Genomic DNA, 16,517 nt, shown 5'->3' with positions numbered 1-16,517 from the left:
AAAGTCACTGGTGAAGATAACCTTCCGTTGACCTTGATATTGTTCAAGCATTACTGACTCAAAATAAGCTACTTTTTTTCCAGCCCAACATCAGAAACTTAAGCAAATCACCCAATTAATTTTACTGTTTTGTTTGTCACTAGGATAAACACTACTACTCCCACATCCTCACTGAGTAATATCTCCATAGCTCAAGTGATAACAAAGCATTTCATCTGGAACTTGGTTTATTTGCAGTGTGCTTCTCAAAAGTTGAAGTCCCTGTGCTTCAGAAAGGTAAATGGTGCAACAGTTTCAGGTCTTCCAGTTACGAGTTACGACCATAATATCTCATTCTGTAGAATATTACCCACCCCCCCCCCCCTACAGAATAATGTAGTGACAATGTACTGTAATTCACATATTTGATGCTTGACCTAACCAGCTTCCACTGATCCACTTTCAGTTACAAACATTAGAAGGGAACAAGCCAAGTAGAAGAATGTTGACAGAAAAAGAAAAGCACTAACCAACCATAGATATTAACAAACCACCTGCTACTTTTCAAACCTGTAGATCTTCCGGTCCTAGGTTAGCCACATCAAATAGTGGGTTCACAGCTCACGCTACAAAAATTGGCAACTTGAAACAGTAATTACCATTTAGCATTAGCAACAGAATAAGAAAGTTCACTAGAACATCAAAATGCGCTTTGTGGCTAAAATCACATAATTAAAAGCTGGAAAATATAATACATTGTAAGCACAACAGTGTGCCCTTCAGTTTGTTTGAGGCATGTCAAATGAACAGAATACCATAGCAAGAAATGAAGGAATGGTACAATCAAGAGTCAGGATCAAAGTATTTAACTCATCAACATTTACAAATTCCATACTCTCACTAGAACTGGAAGAGTGAAAAAGGAAAATTCCTGAACTTGACCACACAAGCATCAAGCAAAGAAATGATCTTGCACTAGTACAAGAAGGAAAATTGGAGAAAAAAGGGGAAAATGCTTACTATTTATACAAGGATATATGAACACAACCACCAGCAGGATCTAGCATGAAATAGGGCATCTGCTGGTTGATCAATAGCAGTAACCAGTTTGCCCACTCTCCGACCAGTTTTGCTTCACTTCTAGTCTACAAGGCTAGTGCACTAGGAACTTCCATGAGATCTGATAGAAGAAATTGATTGTGCTGAGACCGAAGCAGTTGGGCTATTGGGATCCCGATCCCCATTGACAGCTCTTGATTTTCCAGTCAACCTCTCTATTGCTTCTTGACAAATGTCAATAAACCATTCATCCTCTGGAAGTACACTGATCAGAAAAACTAATATTTTCAGCTTCCAGAAAACCCAAATATTTCATGGTATTACAGGCAAACATAATAATAACTGTAAGTTCAAATAACAGAATTTACCAGGTAACTGCCTGAAATATCAGGGACTTCTAGGGCAATATCAGTAACATAATTTACCAACACTAAATGGATGACTTGCTAAGAAACTGGAAAGAGATTGCTTCCACTGCTAGATGCAAGAGGACTCTTTGTCCGTTCTGGTCCCCTCTCCCCTCGGGCTTTATAAAGCTGAATTTTGATGGCAGCAGTGTAAGGAATCCAGGGCCCTCTGGGATTGGAGGAGTCTTCAGGAATGAGGAAGGGATTGTTACTGCTTTATTCTCTGGCCCTATTGGAGAAGGTGACTCTCTTAGGGCTGAGATCCTTGCAGCGCTTGAAGGAATTCGAAGAGCAAAAGAATTAAATATTAGCCGCTTGATTCTGGAAGGTGATTCAAAGGTGGTGGTTAATTGGTTGAAGACAGAGGACAGTGGTTTGTGGAACTTTAACAATGAGAAAAAACAGTTCTTATGGCTGGGTAGGGACATTGAGATTCAGTACAGCTGGGTGAAGAGGAGTGCCAACTCATTTGCGGATGGGTTGGCCAAGCAAGAAGTGAACAGGGAGGCTGTTTTTTGGGCTAGTTTTTAATTTTTCTTTGCATTCCCTGTGTTTTCTGTTTTTGGGGAGCTAAGTTATTTTATCTCCCTTTGTATTCTTTTCCCTCTCTTCTCTTAATTTAATGAAGATGATGTTATTGATCAAAAAAAAAAAGAAATATCAGTACAGATCAAAATAGAAGACAACATCAAAGTGGTTTAGTGAGTAAAATATGTTTTGGGGCACAGGAAATGGAGAATCTGCTCGACAAGCAAAATAGCCTGTTTCAATCTGTCAATGTCCAAGAAGGCTACTACCTACTAGGGCTGTCCAGAAAAGCATATGAACTGACCAAACCAACCAAACCGGCCTGATTCAACCAGATTTGGTCAGCTCTCAAGAAAAATTGGTCGGTCCCAGTTTGAAAACATTCAAAACCTGGTTCTTCGGTTCAGTTGCAATTTATTTTGTAAACTGAAACCGAACCAATCTGACCAATTAGTTTCAATGTTTCAAATATTAGTGGAATACAACATATATTGACTTCACAATCTCACACTGGACCCCACTGGATCCCACTGGGCCCCACTATCAGCTTATAATAAATAAGCTGTGAGTGACAAAACTGCTCAAGTCACCTTTACTCGTTGGCATGCATTTCCCAATCTCAATTATGACATTCGGTCCCACCAAATCCTTTGTGTTATAATAAATAAGCTTTGACAGTTTGACTAATAAAACTGCTCTATCCCCCTAGTGCATTTGCATGCCATTATGACATTTGGGTATTAAGCTCTGAAACAGTGGCAGCCTGTCTATTGATTGTTGAATCTGCTTTTTGTTTAACTGGTTAAACCAACTGAACTGAGAAAAAAAATTCAAAATCGGTTTAATGGTTTTATAAACTTCTTGGTCAGTTTCAGTTTGTTAAGTAGATAACCAGACAGTGTCAGTTCAGTTGGTCCAAGTACATGAGACCGAACCAAACCAACCCATGTACAACCCTAGAGGCTACTTTGGCAAGAAGAGAAAAATAAAATTGCCCTTCACATGCTCAACAAAGAAGTTAAAGAATAAATCTAATCACTTGGCAAATTTGAGGTGAATGCAATGTTTAAATTTCATTTTACCTAAAGACAATAATATAAAGGATGTAACCCTAAAGGCTACTTTGGAAAGGAGAAAAATAAAATTGGCCTTCACATGCTCAATAAAGAAGTTAAAGAATAAATCTAATCACTTGGCAAATTTGAGGTGAATGCAATGTTTAAATTTCATTTCACCTATGTTGTCCAACAAAATGTATGGATGGCATGGTAAATACCGAAGGGATTAATATAAAGGATGTAACCATAAAATGCATGTGCTTTCCTAAAGACAACAATTGAGAAAGTAAGTCCCCTAAGAGGAAAGAGGAGCTGATCAAGAAGATGAACCAGCATCAAAAGTTGAGCCTGTTCTAATTAGATACCATTAGAACTTACTTCATCATAATGTTTCAATTTATTTTTTATGGCAGGACAAAAACACATTCAGGAAGCAATAACGTAGGTTAATCTTTCTAGAGTACAACAAGAGCACAATGAATCTCCAAATAAGAAAATGAGATGCATCCAGAGGGGTAAGCATACACCCTACAACTAACCATTTGCAAACCATGAATTTTGGTTTTTTCCTCATCAAACTCATTTCTCCTTGTTTCCCATGTTTCTATATGCTTCATATTTGAATGCCTCAGTAACTTGAACATAACCCATAGACCAAAATTGCAACTCAAACAAATTAAGCATAAATCATTGGAAAATTCTTCATACCCAGAAAGAAGCCTACCTATAAGGGTCCATTCCAGTTGTAGCAAATGCTGCAATTGCTCTAGCTATAATGTCATTGATAACTTGATTCAAATGCCGGGATAAGTAACGCCCTTGGGATGAAAAATAAATAACAAACTTCATGTCCAGATAAAACTGCACAAGTAACCACCACGTAAATTGAATGTAGGTTTTTCATCAAACAAATGAACACCATAACAAGTGTCTCACATTAAATTCATATACCTGTTGAAGGCCAAGATAACCCAAAGGCCTAGGTCCTTCCTCAATATCATCCCAAAAGCTTTGGTCATTTGAAAGCCATAACATAATAGTCTCTGTAAGTCTCATCAATAGCTGAGTAGAAAACCTTTCTCGGCCAACAAACATATCTGCAGCTATGCTTGATATCCTATTAAGTTTTGCAAAAAGATCCTGAATATTGGTAGCAAGGACAAAAAAAAGAATAAGAAGATTGGATCAGAAGCTTGTCATAATTAGTTTAGGAACATTGCATCAAAGAGGTTAGTCACAAAAAGCATGATCAGCAGTCATCAAATCTAAAACCATGATGTCAATTAATTTTGTAGGCACAGAAAGATATAAAACTACAATGCCAACCATTTTAGTATAAAATTACAGATACTGGAACAACTAAGTAGAAGACACCTTGAAGTAGTGGTGTTACGGCACAGATGAATGGAATTACTCATCTGTTCCTGATCAAGTGAGTAAATATCTCTCAATGTAGAGGAAAAAGGCTTAGATCAATTAGTTCTAATTGTCCTTCCCTGGCAATAATTTAATTCTTTCCTACAGAATCTGGTTAGGGGATTTTTTTTTTCTTTTCACCAGTATACTAGTATAGGATTTCTTCAGTAGATTTCCTTTCTTGATAAGATATCTTTGTTTTTTTTTTCTTTTAGATATGTGATGTATTGTGTCTCAAACAAAAGGAGACAAAGGTGCAATGTACTTGTCTTTATATGGTTCCTAACATATGACTAACGTACATATAAACAGCCTATAAAAATCTAGAAAACATTGCTTTGCCAACCATTTTAAAATTTTGAGAAAGAAGGATCACCAAAATTTGAAAGAATAGTCTAAAATAATATGAGATATTCTATCTTTTCAGTTATCCATTCTGCCTGGAACCTTATAGTTATGCTCCTTCCTAAATGTACAACAAAATAAAAATTAAGTTCCCCCTTCCTGGAGAATTCTTTCACCACCAAGCCTAACAAAATAGTTTTAAGTTTTCCAGGGTGAACCATTCTTTTCTATATAACTTTATAAAGTGCCATCAGATGTGGAAAGTGAAGGAACAGACAGGAGAACATGGGGCAAACTTCCCAGATATTGCTGGCATAATATGCATTCATCTGGTATGTCCCTACTATGAGATGGTATGATAACAATTTACTGCATCTTTTCCACCTACATGAACAAAAAGCATCCTTGCAGCAATATTTGATCCTTACAACCATCTCCAAAGCATGAGGAAATTAACACCACAAATGAGTAGCATGATCTCACTGTATAGAAACTATTGGGATCAGGGTCCCACAATTTCCTACCAGCCATATCTGCACTTTTCTTGCCTATTGAAGGGGTTGCAACAGTAACATAGTGAGTCAGCTCACAATCATTTAAATTGCATTTGCATTGAACACTCCACACTACATTGGTGGTTAGATCCCACTAGTCTTGTGAGACTACCTTCCACTTATTAATCCCCTCCCATTTCATCTATGAAATTTGGGACGTTTAACCTTTTGGGTGTAGGCGCACTCCTCCAAGCTCCAAGAAAAGTGGAAGTATTTGCTCTGACTTCTTTTTCTCACCCTCCAGAAGGAGGGGGAAGGTTATGTGGAGGTGCATAGGAAAATTATGCCATTGTCTGTTTAAGAGGAAATGAATGTTAGAATGTTCAATGAAAAAGTTCAATCCAAATAAGTAGTCATTAAAATATCTTGCTAAAGTGATCTATTGGATAAAATCCATAAGAATGTTTCAACCTTTTCTATGGATGTCATTCAGGGATGCCAAATAGTGGCTTCAGTGTCAAGTTTAAGGTCATATGCATTTCCACAATGGATATAACCAAACCCTTACCTCAAATTAAACTTGAAAGTGTTATCTTTGGGAGACGCAGGCATATTAGGTGTAGGTGAAGTCTTTGTAAACAGCCAATATTGCTGACATTGCTTTTGTTGAGGAAGTCGTTGGCAAATAAATTTTTTTTATCTATATTATTGGGAAATATACTAATAAACAAGAACAAAAGGGAGATCAACTAACTAAGAAATAAAATCATGTCTGTGTCTATGTGTCAGAGAGAGAGAGAAAATTAAACTCATTGATGTCTCAAGATGAAAACCAATCTATGCTCAACGGAAAGCAAGTGATAAGAATTTACTTTGGTTTGTTCTAATCCACGATCTACATTTGGTTAAGGAAGTAGGTCTTTGTTGCAGAGAGTAACTTGTGCCTCCAGATATCTTGTTTCCATCCAGGACACCTAGTTTGATCTGATCACATGGAAAATCCTCTAGTGGGCCCACTTTTATGGATAGTTTCTTTGCAAACCAAAATTGAGGTGGTATTAACATGGCTTTCTTTTCCTTTGGTGGGTGTGAGCACAACAGCTTTATTATTTTCTTATGGATCTCATTTAATTTTTCAAGTTTGCACAAAAGACTTTAAACTAAGAAAAAAAAAGTAAAAATTCATTGACCAACTTGATTCCAATTCCAATGCTACCAACAAAGTGCCAAGAAGCCCCTATCATCTCCAACCAAAGTGTTAGAATGAGCAAAAAAAATTTTAACAGCAATGGAATTGGAATTAGATATGTTTGTTCTCTGTCTTTTTTCTTCTATATGTTAGGTTTATAAATATTGCAGGTTTACATCCAAATCTCAGAAATTACATGCATTGGAAGCTTATTTCATTACCAAGATTTTTCTCTCTTAAATCAGATACACATACACATTGGAGGATTTATTATTTGGTTGAACTTCAGAACTAGTGGATTTGAAGGGTGCATAATCTCCAACTCCCTCCGTTACCAAATAAATAGAAAGCAAAAAAATAAAATGAATAGCACTGCACAACTATATTAGTTGCTCATTTTTAGGAGCTAGCGTTTGATACATTAGGTCTCTTCAAGCAGTGAAAATTATTATCTTGCTGTTAAAGTCGGCTAAGTAGGGCTATTCCAGTCCTTTTCCTCTTATTTATTGAATTGTGTTTTGTCCATTTTGTTTTATTTTAAGTTAAATGTCCCATAGTTAAGTAGGGCACAATAGACTTTGTAATCTTGCTGATCTATATATATTGAGGTCCGCTGGAGTGAGATAATCCTCTCTAGTTAGACATTTGTTTCTCTTCTCTTCTCTTATCCCTCTCATTCTCTTTCTCCTCTTTCCTCTCTAACTCAAGTCTGCAATCTGCCAAACCATTAAGACATGGTATCAGAGCCATAAAAAAAAAAGGGAAGGCAAGACTGGGTTGCGATCTGAGATTAGAGGTTGTAGAAGGCTGCGGCAGCCCTACTCTGGTATTCTGTGTGGTGGTTTGAACCCTCTACTGAGCAGTTTCAAGAGGGTTTTCACTGATTGGTTGACAAATATGATGTTGGTAGAGGTTGTGACTGAATTTCTATGATGAAGAAGGTTGATGTATGTGCCCAAGATGTTTTCCCTTGCTGTTTGGATGAGAAAGTGCTACTAAGTGGTGAGTGGACTGCTGTAATGTTCAGGTAACAGCAGTAGATAACATGATGGTAGCAACAAGAGAGAGTAATTGTGATCAGAAATCTAGTGTGATGGTTCCTCCTAATTATCTAAGTGTGCAGATGACATCAACTAAACTTGATAATGAGAATTATGTGCTATGGGCCAAATCAACGGAGGCTTTCCTTAGAGACAAGAAGAAGATGAAACATGTGAAGGATGAAAAACCATCAGCTGAATCTCCAAGGTTTAGTGATTGGGAGCAAGAAGATGCTCAAATTAGGACATGGTTATGGAATGGTGTGAAACCCAAAATAAGTACAAACTTTATATTCTTAGACACAGTCAAGGAAATATAGGGTCATGCTAAGAAGTTTCATTCAGGACAAGACAACAAAAGGGTGTTTGGCACCAAACCTTCCCATTGCATTATCAACTTTGGAGCCCCTGATCACATGACTAGGACGCCAGGTGTGTTCTCTTCCCTTTCTTATTACATAGGGGTTGAAGCGAATCGAGCCGAGCTTCGGCTCAGCTCGACTCAATTTAAACCAAGTTTCAAGTCGAGCTTCGGCTCAGCTCAACTCAATTAAAACCGAGCTTCAAGCCGAGCTCGAGCCTAGTGAAGCTCGGCTCATGAGGCTCACGAACCTAACATATGTATATATAATAAATAATTTTTATTATATATATAAAATTTTTATTTTTTTATATGTAAAATAAAAACAAATTTTTTATATGTATAATAATAAATATTATATAATATTTTTATTTTTATATGTATGATAGTAAATAATTTTTTGTATGTAAAATAAAAAAATTATTTTTTATATGTATAATTTCTATTTTTATAGGAAGCTTGGCTCGTAATCGAGCTCGAGCCAAGCTGAGTCAAACTTGAGAGCTTTTGAATCGAGCCAAATTCGAGCTCAAGTCTCTAGCTTGAGTTGAGCTCAAGGCTAGCATTGTTTTGACGAGCCAAGCTCAAATAGACAAGTATTCAACTCAGCTCGAATCCACCCCTATTAGTACATCACAAACTATTAACTTAGCTAATGGTTCTACCTCTCCCATTTAATTTGTTAGTAATGTTGATCTTGCATCTCTTTCTTTATCATTTGTTTTATCTATGCCCAAATTTCTATTCGATCTTATGTCTGTTAGCAAATTAACAAAGCCCCTTACCTGTTCTATCACTTTTTAACCTTCATCTTGTGTTTTTCAAGATCTTAAGACAGAGAAGAAGATTAGTGGAGGCCATGAAGCCGGTGGATTGTATTATCTTGATGGTGGTGGCTCTACAGTAGCACTTCAAACATCTTTAACTCCTCTCTAGTAGCAATGTAGGCTCGGTCATCCATCTCTCAAGGCTCTCAAGCTACTTGTTCCTTTGTTGAGTCGTCTTTCTTCTTTGCAATGTGAGTTGTGTCAGTATGGGAAAAATCATTGGGTTCCTTTATTCCTAGAGTTGATAATCCTATGTTGAGTTCTTTTGCTTTAGTCCATTCATATGTTTGGGGTCTAATTAGATTTGAGTCCTATAATGGTTACATATACTCTATCATTTTGTTGATGATTGTTCAAGGATGGCATGGATTTATTTAATGAAAGAAAGAAGTGAAGTACTCTATTTTCCAAAATTTCATGCTGAAGTTTGCACTCAATTTGGTGTTCCAATAAAAATTCTTTGCTCAGATAATGGAAAAGAATACTTTATTACTTCATTTCAACAATATTTGGAGCAGCACGACATCATTCATCAAACTTCTTGTGTGTCCACTCCCCAACAAAATGGGGTGGTTGAACAAAAATTCATGATTTACTTGAAACAGTTTGGTCCCTCCATTATATGAATGTTCCTAAACGGTTTTGGAGTGATGCAGTACTTATAGCTTGATTTCTCATTAATCAGATGCCCCCATTCATCCTTCGTGATCGTTCTCCCTTTTCTATTTTGTTTCCCACTTTGTCTTTGTTTCCTTTGACTCCCAAGATATTTGTTCATAACCTAGGCCCTAGTTTAGACAAGTTGGATGTACGCTTTATAAACTGTATCATTCTTGGCTATTTGAGGACCTAGAAAGAGTATAAGTGCTATAATCTTATCACTCAGAAATCATTTGTTTGTCTTGATGTCACATTTTCTGAGTTTATGCTATTTTTCACGGGTCCTGATGCTTCTCTCTCTCCTCTCGTTCTTCCTCTTCTAGTTCTAGTCGATGATACCATTCCAACTATTCTTGTTGTGACTAAGCCTTCACCTCCTCTAGTGTGGACTCATATTGAACAACCACCAATCTTACAAGTGCACACTCATCATCAGACATCAGCCCCGAGTGTTGCCTCCTCCTTCTGACCTTGACCTTCCCATTGTATTGTGAAAAGGTAAACATAATTGTACTTTTCACCCCATATCTAATTATGTTTCTGTTTCTCACTTATTTACTTCCCATCACCAATTTGTTTCTCTTTTGTCATTCGTATCTATACCTAAGAATGTCTAGGAAGCTCTTACCTCACCAAGGTGGTGTCAAGCTATGAAAGAGGAACACTCTGTCCTTGAACACAATTACACATGGGAGCTCCCCACTTTTCCTTGAGGTGAGCATGTTGTAGGTTGTAAAGGATGCACACTATTAAATACTTAGCAGATGGCAGGGTGGAGAGGTTGAAAGCCAAACTAGTTGCTAAGGGTTATTCTCAATTGTATGGAATGGACTATGTGGAAACTCTCTCTCCTCTTGCCAAAATTGGTTTAGTTCGTGTTTTGATCTCATTAACAGCTAACTAGCCACTATTACAATTTGACATTAAAAATGCCATCTTGCATGGTGATCTTCTAGAGGAAGTTTACATGGAGTAACCACTAGGGTTTGTTGCTCAGGGGGAGGATATTATGGAGTGAAATAGTCTCCTTGGGCTTGGTTTGACAGGTTCAATTAAGTAGTAAAATATTTTGGCATGAGACAATGTCAAGTTGACCACTCAATATCCAATTATGATTTTGAGGCTAAGAAGATTTTGTTAGTGGTATAAGTAGATGGCATCGTTATAACTAGAAGTGATAGATTGGGGATTGATAGGTTAAAGGCCTTTCTACAAGATCACCACTAGACAAAAGATCTTGGAAAGTTTAAGTATTTCTTGGGTATAAAAGTTTCTAGGTCGAAGCAAGGCATCAATTTGTGCCAAAGGAAATATATTCTTGACCTACTAAAAGAGACAAGACTGTTAAGTGCTAAACTAACTGAAACACCCATGGAACCAAATGTTAAATTGAGCATTGATGCAGGTTAAATGTTTGATGATCCCAGAAGATATAGACGGTTAGCGGGAAAGCTAAACTACTTAACTATTACCAAACCAAATATATCCTTTGCTATTAGTGTGATAAACCAATTTATGCAAGTCACGAGGAAGTCTTGAAATAATTGGCTACACAGATGTAGATTGGGCTGGTTTAGTGTTTGACAAAAGGTCCACTACAGGGTATTGCACCTTCCTTGGAGGAAATTTAGTGACATCGAAGAGTAAGAAGCAAATTGTTGTGGCAAGAAGTAGTGCTAAAGCTGAATATAGAACCATGGCACACACTACATGTAAGTTAGTATGGTTGAAAAACCTTCTTCAAGAAGTTAGGTTCTCAGTGAACAACAATATGAAATTATATTATGACAACTAAGATGCAATCCACATCTCATCTAACCAAGTTTTTCACGAGCGGGCAAAGCACATAGGGGTCGACTGCCATTTTCTAAGGGAGAAAGTTCTTTCCAAAGTGATAAGCATTGAGCATGTGAGCTTAGGAAATTAGTGGACAGACTTGTTTACAAAAGGTTTGAGTTTGGGAAGAGTGGATTATTTATGTAACAAGTTGGGACTATATGACATGTACCCTCCAGCTTGAGGGGAGTGTTAGAGTTGGCTAAGTAGAGTTATCTCAGTCTTTTTCCTCTCATTTATTGAATTGTGTTTTGTCCTTTTTTTTTGATAAATGGTCCATTTTGTTTTATTTTAAGTTACATATCCCATACTTAAGTAGGGGATAATCTATATAATTAAGGTCGGCTGGAGTGAGATAATTCTCTCTAGTTAGACAATTGTTTCTCTCCTCTTCTCTTCTTTTCTCCCTCTCTTTCTCTTCTTTTCATCTAACTCAAGTCTGCAATTAGTTGAACCATTAAAACACTTGCTTTTCCTAATTTTTTTAGAATATTTAACCAAAACCTGGAGAAACTAGCTAATTCTTATGCATCAAAAGCAATCTGAAAATTATTGAAAATGAAGAAAAATCATATTTAAAGTTAATTGAGTATGATAAGTCAAGTTGCCAAAATAAGATGAGAGCCAAAATGAAAAAGAGTTCAAATTTGAAATACCTGAAATACTTGAGAGGGGAACCACTCCATTTCATCTGCATTCCCATCCATATGTATATACATGTCTGCACTTAGATGGGTATCACCATCTTCAGTAAAAATAAGATCAAGAGCATGCTGTTGACAAAAACTATCTCTTAGCCTATCAACAGAGCGCTGGAGGCGCCTCTTCCATTCTCTTTGTTCAGGGTGACGGTTTTGCCTGTCAGTAGCTCTTTTACGAGGATCATCCTTGATAGCAGACTGGTACAGTGGGGAAAGCTTCATGGCTGCACGTGGTAGCAGCTCATCTGCTAACAAAGATGCATTTGCTAGCAAAGCAATCTGCTGAGATTCAGTCTCAGCCATCCGGACGATTTTATTTCCAGAGCCTTCCAATTTTCCTTCTTCTACTGAAGCTGGTAATGCATTAATGAGTAAGCTCACATATGAGTTGAATACTTGAAACACACCTTCCAGTGTTCGACCTCCCAATTGCATACTAAGGAGTGGTCCTACATCTTCAAAGAAATCCTACAAAAGATCAATTGAAAGATGAAGCAAAATGAGCAAACAGGAAAAGTTCAAGTCCGTAAGTAATAGATAGGTAATAATAATTCCATATAACTGTTCAATTACAATTGTCATGTGACAAGGGCTATGGGCCACACTTGCTGTTCATGTAAATTTTAAACATACCCATGAATAAGGTACTGGCTATGCTATGGTTCTTATCTGAAATGAATCAGTAAGAAGCAAAACAGATCAGAAATTCAAGAGGAGATTTCAGAAATGTAGCGGCTGAATAGGAGAGGATTGTATCGTCTACAAACTGTAGGTAGGTGATTGGAACCCCATCCCTACCAACTCTCCACCATTTTATTAGGTTTCTTGAGTCTGCTCTGAAATCAATCTCCCCAATACATTTGCTACTAAGGTAAACAGGAAAGGAGAGAGAGGGTCTCCTTGTCTAGTACCCCTTAAAGCTGGGGAAAAAATCCACTACTGCTCCATTCACCAAAATAGAGAATTGACATGTCCTCAAACATCCCATCACCTATTTGCACCATCTTTCTCCAAAACCAAAGCAAACGATCACCTCTCTCAAGAAAGACCAATCCATCATATCATACACTTTTTCTAAATTGAGCTTACAAACCACTCCTTTCCTCCTTGACCTATTCAAATCCTCCACATATTCATTTGCTATCAAAATCTGATCCACAATTTGCCTCCCTTGCACAAAAGGCCCCCTGGTTAGATGCAATAATAGTGGGGAAGACTAGCCTAATCCTGAGGGATAGGACCTTAGCTATAATTTTATACAAACTATTCACCAAAATTATTGGTCTAAAGTCCCTCGGATGGGTGCCATCAACTTTTTTGGGTACCAAGGCAATGAAGGTGGAGTTCAGTTCCAGATTAATTACCCCTCTCCTGTAGAACTCATCAAACACTACAACAATGTCCTCCTTCAAAATGTCCCAACAGTCGTGGTAAAAAGCCATTGTGAAACCATCAGGTCCAAGGGCCTTTGATCTATCCATAGAAAAAACTACTTTTATTTCTTCCAATTTCTATTCTCTTTCCAACAACCTGCTGATCTCAATCTCTAATCTTGGCCACTCCAGTCCTAACCATAGTTGTCAAGGCGGCGCCTAGGCGACAAGGCGCCCTTTGAGGCTCGCCTCGCCCAATTGCCTAACAGTTTTCTACTTCCTAATATAAAATACTTTTTTTATTCTTTCTTCTTCTTCTTCTTCTTCTACTACTACCAATACTTTTTATTTTCTTCTTTTCCTATAACAAAAATAAGGGTTCAGCCCCTATATTTTTTTAATTTTATTTTCCTTCTTCCTTTTCATCACATGAATATGTTGATTTTCTATACTTTAATATGAAATTTATACTTTTCTTGTGAAAACCATGAATAATTATTAAAGAAATATGGTTATGGTACCTAGGGAACTACCCTAGGATCTATTTTTTAACATAAAAAAAAAATCCATCACCTAGGCGCCTGCCTAGGCGAGTAGGCGACTAGGCGCCCCCCAGTCGCCTAGCCTCGTCTTGGCACCTTGAAAACTATGGTCCTAACCACACTCTATCATTTAGAGGCCTTCTAAATAAGGATTTGAAATGATCCACAAAATCCTCAGCTATCTCATCCTATTGAGTTAGGGTTAGACCATCAACCTCCAACTTGGAGATGAAGTTTTTCATTCTCCGCCCACTTGCCACCAAATGAAAGAATTTTGTGTTTCTATCCCCCTCCTTTATCAATTTGCATCTAAATTTCTGCCTCCAGCTCATCTCCTCCTTAATCAAGATGACTCCCAGTTGTTTCCCCAAGCTCCACCTTTGCTCCCTCTCTCTTTCCTCAAGATTACCCCTTTTTGATAATACTGAACTTTACAGCATGAAACAAGTAATATATCCAATACCATAGTTCAACATAAACAATAAGAAGAAAAATTTGAAAGTCTCAACTTAAACAACTAATAATTTCAGTAAGCCAATCATGCTGGATATGTTATTCTCATTACAAACAAAACAGAAATATAAAGGTATTGTTTTCTTAAATAAGTTTTCTTTTTTTTTGTTTTGATAAGCAATTTTCCTAACTAAGATTGGTATCAATCAGCTTGTAAAGCCATATTGCAACTAGATATATGTTGTAATCAGTCATCAGTGCTCATATAAAAAGGATATAATCATGTAATCATTGCTCATATTAAAAGGATATAATCATGTAAAGGATGACTATAACCAAAAAAGCAAGGAGACAATGGTTTTAGGTGTGATGTTCTTTGAAATAACAACTAAGTACATAAGTGTCAATTGGGAGAAGAAATACTATCTAGTGCATGCAACATGCCATGCCAAGCAACTGACTGACTACACCCTTACTATTGTTAGGTAAGCATTTGATCCAGTAGAGAAATAATAATATAGTCAATTAGTTTAGGATGAAAACAAAGCATTTACCTGTACCATCGAATTGAACCGGTGGGCACTGCTTGAAAGCTTTTGGTGGAAAGATAATGCAGAACCAAGAGATGCATTTGAAGTTCTACCAGATTGACGTGTAAAAGCTGGAGGATATGCGAGCACCCAATCATCAGCAGCAGCTAGTGCAGCAGTGCTCTCTTCAATTCGTTTTAAATTAGCATCTAATGCTTGCTCAACACTAGGCCTAAAGAGCTTCAAGAGCACAGGACAAAGTGCCAAACCACGGACTTCCAACAATGAACAATGACCTAATGCTATATGAACACACTCTGCAGCAGCTCTTAGTCCACCAGCAGCTGCTGATGAGGCCAATGCATGCCTCTTGACAAGCAATGCAAAAGCCTCTGTTTGCTTCGAAGCCCACATCACAAGCTCAGATGTATATACTGTCTCCTTGCCAAAAACAGCCAAAGAATCACTTGCTGCCTGAGCAATGGCAGAGAAAACCAGCTGTGAGAGGGCAGCAGTATATGCTCCTCCATATGAGGTGTTTGAAGGACGAAGACTTTGCATATTATACTGAAATCTTTGGTAATGTGCATTGAGTAACAATGTATGAGCACGGGGACCATCTCCAAGTCTTTTAAGAGCTGAGACAGCTGCACGAAGCTCAACACCACGGGTAGAAGGTTGGCAAACAGCTTCAGCAAGCTGATCAGCTAACTTTTGCCTCCGTTCAGTAAGGGCAGTCTGTAATGAGATAATTGCAGCTGCACTCAGTTTTTTCTTCTCTTTTGCTTCTGCAACTACTTTTTCACCTTCATCAAGTGTAGCCAGAGCTTCATCCACTCTCCTCTCAGATAGCAAAACATCAAGTAGATCAGGGAACTCCACTGCCCATTTCTCTGTGTCAGAAGACTCCCTACCTTCAAATTTAGATATGCCATGTTCTGGAGAACCTTCAGAGAAATTGTTTGACAAAGTATCAATATTGACTCCTTCAGCTAAACTATGAATTAGAGCTGCCTGAGTAGATAGAAGGTTTCTGATGGACAAAAGCTCCCCCTCTAAATCTGATATCTCCTTTGATGTGCTGTGGATAAATGGAAATGGCATTATTCAGTGTCAAATGGTCATAACATACTGAAACAAGTAGAACCATTAACATATATTGGAAGAATTAATCCCTTGATTGAGAAGATACCAGATCTCCAGAAATGAAAATTTTGATTAGTAAACAATTCTTCGGGCAATGTTCTCAAAAACAGAAAAATGTATGTGATTCAAGTTATGCCTGCAAGTTTCAAACAATGTCCTAAAAAAAAGAAAAAAAAAAGTGGGAAACGCATGCCTAAATGTGAGGAACTGTAAAAAGGCCTTCAGGTGCAATAGAGAAGCATTGATACATTAAACTATAAAGCATAAGCTTACAGGTATACATGCATGTATGAAACATACACCTCATATAAGGTGTACACCCCTATTATGCACTATATGGAACACATGTGCTTCCAAGTGTTTCCTACTAACTTACTTTTATTATAAAATAATATAAAATTACTATTATCAAATAATTTAAAAGAAGTGTAACATCATTTTGTCTTGCTACTGGTTGCATGATATTGTAATTTAAAGCAACAAAAGACATGATGCTCAAGTCCCTCCTTAGTTGCAGAAAAGAAACAAAGTGGCTGTAAATGATGTTCAGGGTTTGCTGAGAAAGAAGTGGAG

At 37.3% G+C, this 16,517-nt stretch overlaps 1 protein-coding gene across 1 annotated transcript in view; it reads right to left on the bottom strand.

The window, feature by feature from the left end:
* Window positions 1–690: 690 nt before the first annotated feature.
* LOC104599080 (exocyst complex component EXO84B-like) overlaps window positions 691–16,517 on the bottom strand; it is a 36,408-nt gene continuing 20,581 nt past the window's right edge. Inside the window, exons 3-7 of the mRNA XM_010261450.3 lie at window positions 14,823–15,879; window positions 11,856–12,368; window positions 3,983–4,171; window positions 3,756–3,892; window positions 691–1,303 (exon numbers count right to left, since the gene is read on the bottom strand). Coding sequence (XP_010259752.1) covers window positions 1,141–1,303; window positions 3,756–3,892; window positions 3,983–4,171; window positions 11,856–12,368; window positions 14,823–15,879 — 2,059 coding nt within the window. The 3' untranslated portion in view covers window positions 691–1,140. The remainder of the gene's footprint in view (window positions 1,304–3,755; window positions 3,893–3,982; window positions 4,172–11,855; window positions 12,369–14,822; window positions 15,880–16,517) is intronic.

This window comes from Nelumbo nucifera, chromosome 2 (genome assembly GCF_055504915.1).
Source record: "Nelumbo nucifera cultivar China Antique chromosome 2, China Antique-T2T, whole genome shotgun sequence".
Lineage (NCBI taxonomy): Eukaryota > Viridiplantae > Streptophyta > Magnoliopsida > Proteales > Nelumbonaceae > Nelumbo > Nelumbo nucifera.
This window is presented reverse-complemented; position numbering and strand designations above follow the sequence as displayed.